This window comes from Mustelus asterias, chromosome 9 (assembly GCF_964213995.1).
Source record: "Mustelus asterias chromosome 9, sMusAst1.hap1.1, whole genome shotgun sequence".
NCBI lineage: Eukaryota > Metazoa > Chordata > Chondrichthyes > Carcharhiniformes > Triakidae > Mustelus > Mustelus asterias.
Genome location: NC_135809.1, coordinates 92497078 through 92513677, shown reverse-complemented (window position 1 = coordinate 92513677; position 16600 = coordinate 92497078). Strand labels below are relative to the sequence as shown.

General features: G+C 44.1%; 1 protein-coding gene across 3 annotated transcripts in view; it reads right to left on the bottom strand.

Annotated features, from left to right (window-relative positions):
* myrf (myelin regulatory factor) overlaps positions 1-16359 on the bottom strand; it is a 243668-nt gene extending 227309 nt beyond the window's left edge. For 2 of the 3 annotated variants that reach the window (XM_078221257.1, XM_078221258.1), the window contains exons 1-2: positions 15703-16323; positions 6980-7042 (exon numbers count right to left, since the gene is read on the bottom strand). In XM_078221257.1, the coding sequence (XP_078077383.1) occupies positions 6980-7042; positions 15703-15748 (109 nt within the window). In that variant the 5' untranslated portion in view covers positions 15749-16323. Of the gene's footprint in view, positions 1-6979; positions 7043-15702 lie in introns of all 3 variants that reach the window. The other variant, XM_078221259.1, reaches the window with a different exon arrangement.
* Between the last annotated feature and the right edge of the window lie 241 nt (positions 16360-16600).

The window sequence follows — 16600 nt, the reverse complement described above, 5'->3', positions numbered from 1 at the left end:
TCCCCATGTCTGCATGGGTTTCTTTTGGGTGCTCCAGTTTCCTCCCACAGTCCAAAGCTGTGCAGATTAGGTTGATTGGCCATGCTAAATTGACCCGAGTGTCAGTGGGATTGGCAGAGTAAATATGAGGGGTTAAGGAAATAGGGCCTGGGTGGGATTGTGGTCGGTGCAGACTCGATGGGCCAAATTGCCTCCTTCTGCACTGTTGGGATTCCATGATTCGCTATGAACATTGTGCAATCAGCAACGAACATCTCCACTTTGGACCTTATAATGGAGGAAGACCACTGATGAAGCAACTCAGTGAAAGACAAGAAAAGTGGGTATTTTTTCATAATAAAGTAAATCTACAATAACTGAAGTCACTCGGGGAAATTTCTGGCTCAGGCTCTAGTTATTCGCTGCCTGCCTATCCACCAGGCCAACACAAAGCCACAATCAGGTGCATGAACCAGATTCTCATTTTATTAACAAATGAGAGATGACAAACTGTCACTCCACTGCAGCTCATTGCTTTACCATTAGGTAGCTTCAAATGATGCTCACTGACAAATAGGGACCACTGTGAGGGTGGCAACAGGTGGTGTACAGGAGGGTGGCAGAGGGCCAGGTTTTTGTGTGGGATCATGCTTTTTCTGTTCCCACAAACAACAGGATTTATCTTTTCTGAACAGCCTCTAGTAGTCCCTTTAAGAATTGCTGTTCAGACCTTCCAATGCTGGGGAAAAGGGCAACTAGCAAGCATTTCTATTCTCCATCCTTTTCAGGGTGGAAGTTGCAATCAACCTCTGGAATTGAGTGCTTCACCACGGCGTGCTTCTTTAAACAGCCTCACACTTGTTTTGGGCAGGAGTCTTGCGTGTCTACCCAAAAATTAAACCAGGTAGGTAAATGAGCGCATGGGATTACAACCAAGTTTTCTTCTGCCGGTCACCATTTTTCAGGTGAGAAATAAGATGTCTGCCAGTGGAAATTTGTCCCTCTCTCCCCAGTGGGCCGGCACAGTGGCACAGTGGTTAGCACTGCTGCCTCACAGCTCCAAGGACCTCGGTTCAATTCCTGGCTCGGGTCACTGTCTGTGTAGCGTTTGCACATTCTTCCCGTGTCTGCATGGGTTTCCTCCGGGGGCTCCTGTTTCCTCCCACAGTCCAAAGATGTGCAGATTAGGTTGATTGGCCATGCTAAATTGACCCTTAGTGTGCTGGGATGCTTAGGTTAGAGGGAGTAGCAGGGTAAATATGTGGGGTTGTAGGGATAGGGCCTGGGTGGGATTGTTGTCGGTGCAGACTCGCAGGAATGGCCTCCTTCTGCACTGAAGTGTTTCTATGTTTCTATCAGTCTGGTACCATTATTCAGCCTCATACACCTTCCCTCCAGTCACTCTATCCTGTTTATAAGCTGCTATGTGGCAAAAAAAAACAGCTCAAGTAAATCACTGCCCAAGTTATCTGTTTTTGTGCGTTAAGGACAGTGGCAGGCTGGTTACCATGGAGGCAACTTTATATCCGAATGCTTATGGTGCCATAAAATTACTTATTTACAACAAACATATGTGATGCTTGGTCAAAGCAAGATACAGTAAATATTAACACACAGCGGCAAAGGAAACAGGAATTGTCCCGAAGCTTTGTTATTGCAGTTATCCCATCAACGTAACAGGGTGGTTACTGCTGCTCACTACTGACCACAGCATGTCTTCTCGATCAGGATGTCTAAGTTGCAGTGTGTAAAAGCAGCACATGACACACGCAAATCAGTTCCAGACTGACCCCATTAAAGACCTGCAACCTGGCAACTGGAATTGCAGTCTGGGGACAAGGTGTAACAGAGCAATGGAAAGAGAGATGGGGCAATGAAAAATATGTTGTGCCGTACACAGATAGAGAGCCCCACACTGTGCACACACACACACATGCGCGCACACACACACATGCACACACACGTGCACACACACACACACACGCGTGCACACACACGCATGCACACACACGTGCACACACATGCTGAGATGAGGAACAGCAAAAGGGATCACTTACACGATTGAAAAGACAAACATTGTCAAGACATTGTGTACTTACATAGTTACCATGGAGAGAATGGCAGAGTGAACGAGACAGAAAAGCAGGAGGAGGTCATTTGGCCCCTTGAGCCTGCTCCATCATTTAACTAGATCATGGCTGATCTTCTAACTCAACCATCTTCCTGCACTTTCCCCCCATCTCTTAATGTCATTGGTATCTAGAAATCTACCAATGTCTGTCTTGAACACACTCATTGGGCGGGATTTTCCAACTACGCTCGCCCCAGGACTGGAAAATCCCGCCTGAGGTCAACAAACCTTTCCATGGTCTGCCTTTCATCTGCTAGGATTCCCGTGGCGGGCAGGACGTGAAAATTCGCCCCAATGACTGAGCCTCCACAGCCCTCGGGGGGTAGAGATTTCCAAAGAATTACCACCCTCTACCTGAAGAAATTCCTCCTCATCTCAGTCCTAAATTCTGAGACGGTGTCCCTTGGTTCTAGACACCCCCACCACTTCCCAGCCCCAACCAGGAGAAACAATTTTCCTGCATCTACCATGTTGAGTCCGGTTAGAATTTTGTACACTTCAATGAGATCACCTGTCATACTTCCAAACCCTAGAGTATACAGGCGTCAGTCTTTCCTCATACGACAATCAGGCCATCCCAGGTATCAGTCTGGCGAACCTTCATTGCACTTCCTCTATGGCCAGTGTATCCCTCCTTAAGACCAAGACTGCACACAATACTCTCAGTATTGTGTACTTGGTCTCTCCAAGGCGCTACACAACTGCAACATTCCTTGAACCTGTACTCAAATCCTCTTGCAATTAACTTTAGGCTACACACCATTTGCCTTCCGAATTGTTTGTTGGACCTGCAGACAATTAACTGAGGAGAAATACAGACACTTAGAAAGTGAAGCTGCTGTAATAATCTTGGATTGGTGTTAGTATCACCAATTTTCAGTGCAGGTCTTTCCAGACGCTGGTAACCAAGAATTTTCAAATTCGGTGGCCGGAATTTTGCCACCCCTTCCGCCACGGGAATCGGAGCGGGTGAGGTGCGGACAATGGGAAAGTCCATTGATCTCAGGAGGGATGTTAGGGTTTCGGGACGAGCAAGGCCATAAAATCCCTCCTACTGAGTCTGGCTGCTGATTAGACCTGTTTGTTACCAGGTTGACCGAATGGTGATTCTACACAGAGGTTACCACTAGCTGCACGAGATCTGTGCATGTGCAATGTAACAGCAATTAGAGACACAGAGAGCAATGCAAGAGAAAGTCAGAAAGAGTTTTGGAATAAATGCTTGAATGTTCTAAGCATCCTGTTTTAAAAAAAGACCTCGCCCGAAAATAGGGAATACTCAAATACCAAGATGTCACTAACTGATTTTATACCCGGTGTATGTTTTGTGCAAAGCTTAAAAAGCAGCAACTCCAGTTCTGTATTATACAGAATATCACTTTCAAATCCAAATAGAAAATAGATTATGAATTGCAGATTCTTGCTGCACAAGGACTCTATCGCTGCTGAACTGGGACAGCACTATTGGGAAATTCAGTTCCCTGGAATGATCACATCTGTGAGCATCTGTTGTTCAGACTGAATGCGTAATTTTTAATTGTTCCTAAACTTCATCCACAGTAACCTCTAGTCACTTCGCATTGACACTGATTGATTGAATTGACCCAATAATCTCATTAAAGGCCCTTTTTAATACATCATTGTTACGTACCTTCTTCATACTTTATCTTCCAATCTTTTCCTCTGTAACATGTCTAACTGCACACTGAACTCCAGAACTCAATTATCTTTTGTGCAAAAATGTTCCAATGGACTTCCTTTCTCATTCCTAACTTGCTCATTTTTATTATGTGTCGCTTGTTATCAGAAGCCTTTGCTGAGTTTGCTGCCTCAATGCTGGAGGTCACCATTGAACAGAAGTGTAACTAGGCCAGCCATATCAACAATGTGTCAACTATAACAGAGCAGAAGCTGGGTAATCTGTGATGGCTCAACTCCTGGCCTCTCAAAGCTTTTGCACAATCAGGAAGACTCAAGTTAAAGTGTAATGGAAAACGCACCATTTTCCTGGATGAAGATAGAATAAAGAACAGTACAGCGCAGGAACAGGCCCTTCAGCCCTCCAAGCCTGTACCGATCCCGTTGTCCTATCTAGACTAACCACTTATATCCCTCTATTCTCCGTTTGCTCATATGCCTATCAAGATAAGTCTTAAATGTGGCCAACGTAACTGCCTCAACCACCTCACTTGGCAGTGCATTCCAGGCCCCCACCACTCTCTGTGTAAAAAACTTCCTCCACACATCTCCACTGAACCTTTCCCCCCTTATCTTGAACTTGTGCCCCCTTGTAATTGTCATTTTTACCCTGGGAAAAGGCTTCCAACTGTTCACCCTATCTATACCTCTCATAATTTTGTAAACTTCTATCAGGTCGCCCCTCAGCCTCCGTCTTGCCAGGAAAAACAATCCCAGTTTATTCAATCTCCCCTCAGAGCTAAGATAGCTTAAAAACACTCAAGAAACTTGACACTATTCACGTATAGTTTGTCTGGACATTAACCTCCATTGCTGGACTCAATATCCACCGCCTTCTAACATCAGTGCAATGTGGCTCAAGTATGTACTATCTGCGGGATACATTGCAGCAACTCACCAAGTTTATTTTAACAGGACTTCCTTCAGCAATGTCCTCAACCATCAAGAAGGACAAGAGCAGCAAGGTCACATGAACATGATCAGTTCTATGTTCACCCAGCCACACACTGTAACCAACCCCCCCAACCCCTCACAACCCCACTCCAACAAGTCACACACCATGCTGACCTGGATATCCAGTGTCTTCATAGTCATTGAGTCAAAATCTTGGGATTTCCTACTTGACACCATCAAGGGAGCACTTTCACCTCAAGGTCTGGAATAGTTTGAGGAGAAGGCCCACCACCACCTTCTCAGAGCAACTAAGGATAGATAAAATTGCCCAAATCCCACTCTACCCACATCCACCCACTTGAGGAAATCCATATCATATTGATAATGGCTCACCTCAAAGTCTAATAATTCTCAAAGGATCATGAATTTCTTGGATCTGATCAAATATTAGACAGCAGTAGGCCTTGCACAGCTTGCTTCACATTGTAAAAAAAATAATAAAGTAAAAGTTTATTTATTAGTCACAGGTAAGGCTTACATTAACACTGCAATGAAGTTACCATGAAGTTCCTCTAGTCGCCACACTCTGATGCCTGTTCGGGTCAATGCACCTAACCAGCACGTCTTTCAGACTATGGGAGGAAACCGGAGCACCCAGAGGAACCCACGCTGACACGGGGAGAACGTGCAAACTCCACACAAACAGTGACCCAAGCCGGGAATCGAACCCGGGTCCCTGGTGATGCTTTGTAACTGTTACCTTTCCTTTGTGCTGGGAGGCCACAGGATACAAGTAAAAATACCATTCATGGTTACCCATGGGTCTCAAATGAGAGAAAACTGCTCTAAAATAATGCACTCTTAATATTTCTTCTAATTTTGTTTTTACACTGTATCTTTACAGTACACATTCATCTCCGCCCAGATCTCTAGCATTCTGTGTCATTTGAAAAATCAAACATTGCCTCGGTGAGTGAGTCTTCAGTACTTTTTAACTCCTGTGGAGAGACAGTTGTTGTGCATGGTGCACAGAAACAGTATAACATGAAGAATGTTTGAGTTATTTTTGAGAAGAACAAAAATTAAAGGGAGTGGGAGAAAGATACAGAGAGCGATATAGATAGATAGATATAGAGAGATTGAGATAGATAAAGAATAGATAGACAAATTGATATAGATAGCAAGAGAGAGAGGGAAGCACCTGACAGAGTAAACACACGCTATTATAGTGTATGTCCAACTGCCCTCTGAATAGTGCAATCAATGAAGAGGGAGATACAAAGGAAAGAAAAATTAATAAAACAAAATATTTATTTGATTGAGACAGTGTAGTGATGGGATAGAATATATCCATAGAATCATAGAATGGTTATAGCACAGGAGGAGGCCATTTAGCCCATTGTGTTTATACCAGAATTCTGCAACTGTCTCCCTTGATAACCTCAAAGGTGATCTCTTCCTCCTTATCACATCCAGCCCGTGCTTTTCCTCGAAGTATCAGTCCTGCCAGACCCGTAACATATCGACTGCTCCTCTGACTTTTCTCTCTTGTTCTTCTTGAGCACTAAGCACCCTGTTTACATCTATCACCTTGTCCTACTATAAATCTCTGAACTGAGGGCAATGAATTTAATGCCTGTAACTTTGATTGACTCAACATAAGATGCGCGATCTTCTGATCAATATGGCTCTGTTCTACAGTAGGCTGTGTTTTTAACCACTGTACTATTGCAGGAGCTGAACTGGTGCTATTATCGAATGGAGCCTCACACTGGCACCATTGCGCAAAAGGTCCCAGTGAGGAGCTTTTTCAAATATCTGCTATGACCCAGTATAGCTGCATGCTTTTCAAAGACTGCATGTGTTGCAGTGAAGCTCCTTGAAGTCAGGGGAGGAGGAAGGGGGGTGCAGAGGAGAAGGAGCCCACAAAATTCAAAAACTCCGCCTAAAGTCAGCATAAAACATTCTAACATACATTGACGAATTTCATGGGGCTGTCCTGTCTTCAAAGATTCCATGCAACAAGTGCAGCCCCTGAAAGGTGTACAAGCTACTTAACACCGACCAACAAACATACAGGGCAAAGCAAAACATTAGTGACAGATAGAAAAACTGCAAACAGTAGAAATACACAGCAGGTCAGTCAGCATCTGAACTAGTAAAGGACAGATGCTGAGGGGCCTGGTGTACATTTCCAGCAGATTCCGTTTTTAATTTCAATGGAACAATCATTGTACAGGATGTCAGAAAGTGTTAAGGTATATATGTAATGCTGACCTGTATTGTAATGTCTGAAGGGACCGTCTGCATAAGCCATTCTGGAGTGCGCTACCTCTTGGTCTGTGTACAAGTGAGAATTAGATCATGAGCAAATGTATCAATTTTCATCACTTTCTTTTACTTCTCTTCCAGTTTCTGCCACCTGAAACCGCTGCCTCTCCCAGAGATACAGCTCCTCGGGTGTTGGCAGCTCTCTGGTAACTTTTTTTAATGCCAGTTCTTCATGTAGGAGTCCAGACAGCGTTATTATGGACAGCAGTATTCCTGCTCTTGCCTGCTGCCCATTTATGGAGGTCTTGCAGCAAAGTTTGCTAGCTAACGATCCGGAACAGGAATTTCCTCCCTTGGTCCAATTGAGCTGGGAACAGAACTGAATATGGGACCTTCTTGGTTTATCCAGTTCTATATTCCAACTAGACCAAGGACTGCCCTAAGAAACCAGATTGACCCTCTCAGATGGGCAGCAATGCAACATGCCACTGAGTAGCAGGGTACAACCACACCTTTCCCTATGCTATGAGTTTCTGACAGATCATTTGGAGATTAGCAATCAGGAAACATCTAGGGAGAGAATACGATCCGTGGGTGATAGGCAAGTTGCAAACCTGCTGTTCATTTTTCTGCCAATACTGCTCTAAATCTAACCCCCGGGAGTTAGCCCCAAAGCTCTCAGCAATGTGTCTCCTTCCAATTCCATGCACCCACTTCCCATCCCACCCATGGAGTCTGTGCTCTGCTCAACTGATTGAGATATTGCTCTGTTCAACTAGTCTATATATCACTCTGCTCAACTGGTCCATATATTGCTCTGCTCAACTGGTCTAGATATTACTCTATTCAACTGGTCTATATATTACTAGAACTGGAAGTTCCTTGGCTTTGGGAAATCATCCTCACCTTGATTTGCAGAATATTGACCCAACCTGATATATTGGCATAACTACTCCTATTGTACCCCTGGGTAATATTTTCAGTTTGAGGTTCAGCCAGATACCCTTCATACATCTAGTGTGAGCAACATCGCAGCAGCCTTGGAGCAGACAATCAAGCTGCTATGACAGTCAGGGATAATACACAGTGAGGGAAGGGGGGAAGAATCTAAAGGCACAGAGAAGAGAAACAAAAATATTTTTATTTAACTGACAAGTTTTACGCTTCAGAACCTACAATACATTTCTACATCAACAGATGATAATCTCCCATGATAACATTATTTGCAGTCACCCCTGCAATACCTCACATAAAGTAGTGGTTATATTTCAGTTTTCCCCACTCCTATAGGCACTGGTTCTTACTGCCACACAGTTCAATAGTCATCAGCATCCTTCAGTACCTTGCCTAAAGTGACCATTCCTCAGGTGTGTTTTAAGACCCAGCGAGTTAGCATTCTACAGGGGTTGGATGGCAGGCAGCATGGGCGGCATGGTAGCACAGTGGTTAGCACTGCTGCTTCACAGCTCCAGGGACCTGGGTTCAATTCCCGGCTTGGGTCACTGCCTGTGTGGAGTTTGCACATTGTCCCTGTGTCTGTGGGTTTCCTTTGGGTGCTCCGGTTTCCTCTCACATTCTGAAAGACTTGCTGGTGAGGTGCATTGATCCAAACAGGCGCCAGACTATGGCGACTAGGGGAATTTCGCAGTAACTTCATTGCAGTGTTAATGTAAGCCTTACTTGTGACTAATAAATAAACTTTACTAGATGCTGCCAGGCTCTCTGCCAGTGCAAGTCCACCTGTGGAATGTTGATTGGCTATTCAACTTTGAGGGGTGCACCAAAACTGATCCTGATCCTGTCCCCATCCAGCAGCTGTAGATGAACTTTTTAATGGGAATCGCTGGTTAGATTTTCCCTCATTAACCCGGGGGTTGCTGAGGCCAATGGTAGTGACCTAAATGCTGCTCTGGTTGAGGTTAGGTACCTCAGGTCAAAGCAGGTGTCAAGCCTCAGCTCTTCAGGTTTTATGACTCAAAAAAGAACAAAGAGACACAATAAACACTGTACGGTTTAATCCATTCCTCTGAGTCAGCTTCAGACAGTTTCACTAGAATGATGCTGCACCCTCCAGCTTGTCAGCAATGCACCAAGAGGAAGAATGGAGTATTTGAAAACTAGAGATTGATAGAATGCCCTAGGATGAATGGTTTTTGAGGATCTCAGCTTCTTGCTTTTGGGAAATCTTTCTCTGTTTATTTAAGTAACAGAGCAGGATGTAAATGAAGAGGGCTGAACTGCAGCCACCCATCACTGAGCCATCTTTTTTTAAAGTTCATTTATCAGTGTCACATGGAGGCTTACATTAACACTGCAATGAGGTTACTGTGAAAATCCCCTTGTCGCCACACTCCGGTGCCTGTTCGGGTACACTGAGGGAGAATTTAGCATGGCCAATTCACCTAACCAGTACATCTTTTGGACTGTGGGAGGAAACCGGAGCACCTGGAGGAAACCCATGCAGACATGGGGAGAACGTGCAGACTCCGCACAGGCAGTGACCCAAGCTGGGAATTGAACCCGGGTTCCTGGCGCTGTGAGGCAGCAGTGCTAATCATTGTGCCACATCTTGGTATGAATGAGGCTTGGCCTTGTTTCTGCTTTCCCAAACATTAGAAAAGTTCTACCAAACCATCTTTTTTCATGTGACTCACTTATAGATAAGACTCCCCCACATCGGCTTCTGTCGTTAAAAGGGAGGCCTGATGGTCAGTCCAACATTGGGAGGGGTCCTAATAGTAAGAGTCCCTCTTTAAACAGAGGTCCTAATAGTGAGTTAACTTTAGGAGGGCTCTTCTTTAAAATGCAGTCTTGATCATGGATATCCCACTTTATATGTGACCTGAATGAGAATGCACACTTTATCAAAAGAGATGGGACTCGGATGGTGAGACTCCCTTAATGCAGTGCCCCACTTGAATCATTAGGCATGGGAGTTAAAAATATTATTTCAGCGTAGTATTGGAATGGATAATGATTAATACAGTTCCTGAGATTGCAGTAATTAACTTCTAATCAGCTGTTTGTACAGATAATTAACAAAACACTGCAATGCTGAAAATCCAAAAGTATAACAGAAAATATCAGAAGTACACCAGCAGATCAGACAGCAGATGAAGAAATACAGAATGCTAAAAGATAACGTCCCTCCTTACAGGTAGCTGATTTCCTGGGTATTTCCAGCAGTTTCTGTCGCGACAGGCAGTCAGACAATCCAACTGAATAATGTTGATAAGAAGCTGCAAATATTAACTGGGGAAATTAAGAGATGTGCAAAAGGGAATATAATCAAAAATATGAGAGGAAAAATGTGACAATGGATATGTGAGACGGTGTGTGAAAGAGAGTGAGTTAGAGAGAGAGCATGAGAAATGGAGAAAAAGGGAATGACAGAGTATGCATGAGAAGGATATGTTGAGGTCATATAGAACAAGAAAAATGTGACAAAGAACAAAATAGAAGCATTAAAAGTCAATATTATGCCACAGTGGTGCAGTGGTTAGCACTGCTGCCTCACAGTGCCAGCGATCTGGGTTCAATTCAGGCCTGAGGTGACTCCCTGTGTGGAGTTTGCGCGTTATCCCAGTGTTTGCGTGGGTTTCCTCCGGCTGCTCCAGTTTTCTCCCACAGTTCAAACATGTGTGGGTTAGGTGGATTGGCCATGCTAAATTGTCCCTTAGTGTCCAAAGATAGGAGGATTAGCTGGGTAATTACATGGGGTTAAGGGGATAGGGCCTGGGTGGGATGTTCTGTTGGAGAGTCAGTGCAGACTCGATGGGCTGAATGAACTCGTTCTGCATAGAAGGGACTCTATGGTTTTTTTAAAATGAAGATGAAAAGGATGAGGTAAAAATTAAAAAGAAAATGGAGAATAAATAGAAAGAAAAAGATAGACTAAAGCAGAGGAAGAAGGTAGAGAAAAGGTCTGAAGGAATCTAGTCATTTTTTAGTTGTAACCCTTAAGATGCTCCCCAATCCCAAAAAAGAACACAGTAAATCCCAACAGAATGAATCCCTGTAGATAGTCAGAGTGAATACCATTGCGCAGAGTGAGTATCAGTGGACAGAATATGAAATAACACTCCTGGACTTACAATCATCAGTATTTTCCCAACAAATTGCCCAGTTAGAAAAAACATGTTTTTTTGTAGTAATCATTGGGGGCTACTTGCTTGATAAATCTGATACTAATTATTAACAATTTGCAGATCCCATCAGCTATGTTTTTTCTGAGAGATTATTAATATTTTACTGAGAAACTGCGACAAAAAGGAAATAGCAATGTTTGCGACAGGTAACTGTAGAGTATATTATACAGAGTGAAGATTAAAATTATACAGCAAAGTATGCATAGTGCGAAAGTAGCTCTGCTCATGATCAGTCATGAATGTGTGTAGTCCTATTCCCCATCAGTTAATTCGTTAATGTTAGAAATGACATGGAAAAAAAAACTTAATTGTTAAGAAAATAAGCTCTTTATCAACCAACACAGACTAATTCTAAATTAAGTTTTAAAAGTCTCCAGACTGATTAATAGATCTCCTGAGCACTTTAACTGTAGCATTAGAAGGCCCTGGAGTCATACTAAACTTGGTGCAGTGACTCCACAGAAATATTTGCATTTACATAGCTCAGGGAAATATTTCAAGGCAGGCAATCAACTACATTTAAAGTGTCGAGACACGAAGAAGAGAGGCAAATACAGCAGTCATTATCCTCCACACTTATCAGATGATTGGCTAGTTCATCCGTCCATGCAGATGTTAATGATGGAGAGACATTGGCAATGGAGGGATACTGGCGATGGAGGGATACTGGCGATGGAGGGATACTGGCGATGGAGGGATGCGGGTGATGGAGGGATGTTGGAGATGGAGGGATACTGTCGATGGAGGGATGCTGGTGATGGAGGGATGTTGGCGATGGAGGGGTGCTGGTGATGGAGGGATGTTGGTGATGGAGGGATGCTGGTGATGGAGGGATGTTGGTGATGGAGGGATGTTGATGATGGAGGGATGTTGGTGATGGAGGGATGTTGGTGATGGAGGGATGTTGGTGATGGAGGGATGCTGGTGATGGAGGGATGCTGGTGATGGAGGGATGCTGGTGATGGAGGGATGTTGGCGATGGAGGGATACTGGCGATGGAGGGATGCGGGTGATGGAGGGATGTTGGAGATGGAGGGATACTGTCGATGGAGGGATGCTGGTGATGGAGGGATGTTGGCGATGGAGGGGTGCTGGTGATGGAGGGATGTTGGTGATGGAGGGATGCTGGTGATGGAGGGATGTTGGTGATGGAGGGATGTTGATGATGGAGGGATGTTGGTGATGGAGGGATGTTGGTGATGGAGGGATGTTGGTGATGGAGGGATGCTGGTGATGGAGGGATGCTGGTGATGGAGGGATGTTGGAGATGGAGGGATGCTGGCGATGGAGGGATTTTGGTGATGGAGGGATGTTTGCTACTTCACCAGGACAGCTGCTTGGTCCTCTTCAAGTAAGTGTTCAGCAACTCTAACAACTACATGAACTCCAGAACACAGGTTAACCTCCTATCTCAAAGCTGGGCGTCTGCTGCCTGATTCTGGGGGGAGTGCGGCTGGGAGTCGGAGGGCTGGTGACTCACAAACCACACACTCACTTCCATGTAGATGCCCCGGTGGATCTGACTCTGCCCCGGGTCACAAAGGCCAGTTAACACTGAGTGTAATGAGAAATCCTCAGTGTGAAATTTGAATATTGAGTAACAGATTTCAATCAATCCTAGATGAATAATAATACATTTAAAAATTGGTTGAGTTTCAGAATCTACTCTCTGTCAACTTTTCGTGATAAAGAAAAAATCTAACTGCTGGGAATCTAAAAGCGAGAAACATTGAAAATCCATCTGGAAAAAGAAATATGTGTTAATATTTCACCACAGGAGTTTAAACAAGAATAAACTAATGGGGAATCTATTTCAGTTTCATTTTAAAATCAAATCTCCTTTCTAAATGAATTCAATTTTAGTGCTGATAAAGGGTCTCTATCCAAAACATGAATTTGTATATTCCTGTTCTGGCTGTTAGTATATTTCCAGCTATTTGACTGTGGTCTCTGGCTTTAGGGAGAAATAATCACCAGTGCTTTAATGTTGTCCAATATACTTTTGTGTCTGATATTCTTAATGCATCACCTCAAACCATTCCAACTGAGCCCAGCACTGGCGACAGATCTGTAACCAAATATACCTCATCCTGGACATCTGCCTCTTTAGGACACAGTCCTGATTTGGTAGACACTTCCCTGCAAAGTTAATTGTTGTCACTCACTAGTATTTTAGTCCCACTGTGAGGATTTCACAGATTGCAAACATATTTCCATGTGATAGATCCTGAAGCCTTAACCCCACCTCATCAGAAACCTAGGTCTCTGGCTGCCTAAGTCCGAGTGCCGGCCAGGAGAATATCCTAAGGAAGATCTCAATGATCTCAACTCCGTTCACTGAACCGTTGACCACAGAAGATGGCCACTTGACCCATTAGAACAATGCCTAGCCTTTGAAAGGGCTGCTTAAACAGCCCCTCTGCTCCCCCCCCCCCCCCCCCACACACACACACACACACACACACACAGCCCTGAGATAGAGGAAATTTCTTCTGGAGCTGTGCAATTGAATGTGTTTCCAGGATATTTTTAGACAGTGCAGAGCCAGACCAAGACTCGGATCCTGCTCCGTTACCAGGGGAAACCTGTCTCACCTTTATTCCCCAAGCTCTCTGTCACTTTGTTACATCTTTCCTTGCCTCTCGCTGACACCACTACAAGTCAGTGCGTTTCTCTTAGTCACCCTCTCGCCTCCAAAGGTCCATTTCCACATGCCTCTCCCACCTCCAGCATCTTCACTTTGAGCAAATGAAGATTTCTGTGGCCATTTGTTACCCTAACTCATTGCTCCTCACATCCTCCTTTCCTTCCAAACTTTCAAAAGTCAAAACTTGCTGTCACCTCATCATTAATTCCTCCGGGCGATTACTCTGACTTTGTTCTGTCCTGTTGGTATTAGGCAGCCAGTTTGGCTTTTCCATAAGGAAAAAAGATTGACTCTTCCGCACCCCCCCCCCCCCCACCCCCCCGGCTACCCCCAAGAACAGTTCATAGAAATCATAGAATCACTACAATGCAGAAGCAGGCCATTCGGCCCATTGAGCCTGCTCCAACAACAATCCCACCTGGCCCTATCCCCACATTTTTACCCTGCTGGTCTCCCTGACACTGACTCCTAGAGGAGTTCACATAACAAGTGTCCCAAAGAGATCAATGAAGGAGATATCAGTCACTGCAGCTCCCCACAGTTATAGCATACCATCCCAAAGCATCTCTGCTGCAGGAGGCAGATTGTCTCAGGTTTTCTAGAGTATTCCTGCCCTTCTCCTGGTTGTGCGCTGTCTGCTGAGAAAGGATACACTTGGTGATCTAGTCTGCAACCTGGACACGACTGAACGTGTCTCTCTGAAATGAGTTCTAACAATTAGGAACCTTTTTGTAATAAAAAAAAAACAAGCTTTTCAATACAGGTGACTTGGTGAGGACTCCTCTCCCTGTTTAAAAGCCGTTTAGCAGAAAAATATTTCTGACAATTCCATTAATTGAATTTAACTTAAATTGATCTGACGCTACCAGTTGAAAGAAAGGAAATAGATTGTGCTAATCACCTGTCTGCGATGTCCTCTCTCTCGTTTCAACCACTGTCACTTTAGGTGCAATACAAAGATCTCTCTCCACCAGGTCTGCTTTACTGTTTCAAGCCCCAAACTCCCTCGATCAATGCGGTTTATCCCCGAGAGTTGCAGGGAGTTAGAAGGGGGATTAGTGCGTGTGTGCGAGAGAGTGGGTCAAAATCGGAGTCATATGCTTGCTCTGTACCAGCTAGGTCTACAATCCCAGATCACATTCTCCGCAAGCAGCTTCAGCTAAATACGTGTGGAAATCTCCAACTTAAATCCAGCCATAACTTGAGTAAATCTCACCATCACGATAAAAACAAAAAACAAAATAAGAAACACTGGGACAAGCTAGTTAACGGAGGCAACTTGGAAGCATGATTTAACACTGGATAAAAGCAAATTACTGCGGAAGCAAGATTTAACATCGGCTTGTGTCTGATAAGTCAACGAAATCCAGAAAGTTTAGGGAAATTTGGGAAGTATTTTCCCCAATAAATATCCCAACTTTATTGCCAAATAAAATACAAACCTCGATTCATATCAAACAAGTGTCTGGGGTTCAACTGATACATTTCGTAAGCTTTATAGAACATGTATAAAAGCAGTGTTTTTAAAATGCCAATCCGAATCTGATATTTTTACTAGAATTTATCACGTTGATTTTTATACTTTGCGTTTTAAATATTTTAAAAATTATTGTCGATCAAATTTAGTTTCACTTTTGCGGAAAGTAGAAGCAATTAATTCAAATAAGTATTTAAGCTCCAAAACAAATTGCTTGGTCATCAGTAGACTTTTGATCCGTTTGAAAACCCAGAGACAAAAACAGTCCAGACTCCCAACACAAAAACAGCACCAATCCGACCCCGGAGCTTTCAATCCTTTACTTTTGTCTTCTCGTTTTTCAGGAGAGTTCAGTCATTTTTGACATGAAAACATTAACCGATCAGAATCTCTTAGAATTATTAAAAAATAACCTGAAGGGGAAAATAATCACCCCCCCGCCGCTATTTTTTTTTACCTTCAAAAAAGCGTTGCAAAGCTTCAGTCTCGTCAACCACTTCCATTTCTCTATCAGTTAGCGACTCCTCCCCGACACATCCATGTAAAGAGATCGCCTGCTTCCCAGGACTTCAACACATCAGGGAATTCCCACAAAAATAAAACGTACAAGCAAAATAAAACTCAACTCGCGGGAGAATCAGACTGAGAAAGCCCCCCCCCCCCCCCCCTCAATAACAAGCGGCTTCTGGTAATCCACAGCCTCGCACCTCCTCAATGTACCTGCGGGAGGTCAGTTTCACAAGTCAATTTCGTGCTGGTCAGTTTCCTCTGATCAGTTTCAAACCAAACTTTCCCCCTTTGGTTTGGTGTTGGTTCAAACTTCAGCAACTCACATAATGTCAGACCTGAGGATTTTAAGCACCTCGCACTCCTTCCAAGAGGATCCACTGAAGGGGGGAGGGTGGGGAAATGAAACCTAAAGCCAAAGTGCTGCTCAGGGTTGCCGGCTCGGATTGCTCGCCCCCACCCCACCCCCCATTTCCATGGGATTTCTCTCTCTCTCTCTCTCTCTCACTCACTCTGCCGCCGATCTGATGTCAGCTGGAACAAAACGTCAGCCATTCACCCACGTGCTGGACAATAAAACTCTGCAATCCAGTAATAGCTGTACGGAGCCATGCAGGTAGCAAAATTAATGGGACTTTGAACTGAGGGGTAAGTTGGCCTCATAAAGTATAAATGTGTTCATTTAAAAGTTTGACCAACAAGAAGTCCGACAAGATGTTCTCTCGTCTCCAGTCTGTCACATTCCCTTGTTGATCAAACTGCTGTGGCGTTTGCCCATTTGATCTCTCTCTTTAAGCTCTAAATCCCCCGCCTGACAAACCCTTCTCTATTTGTTGTTTCTCTATTTG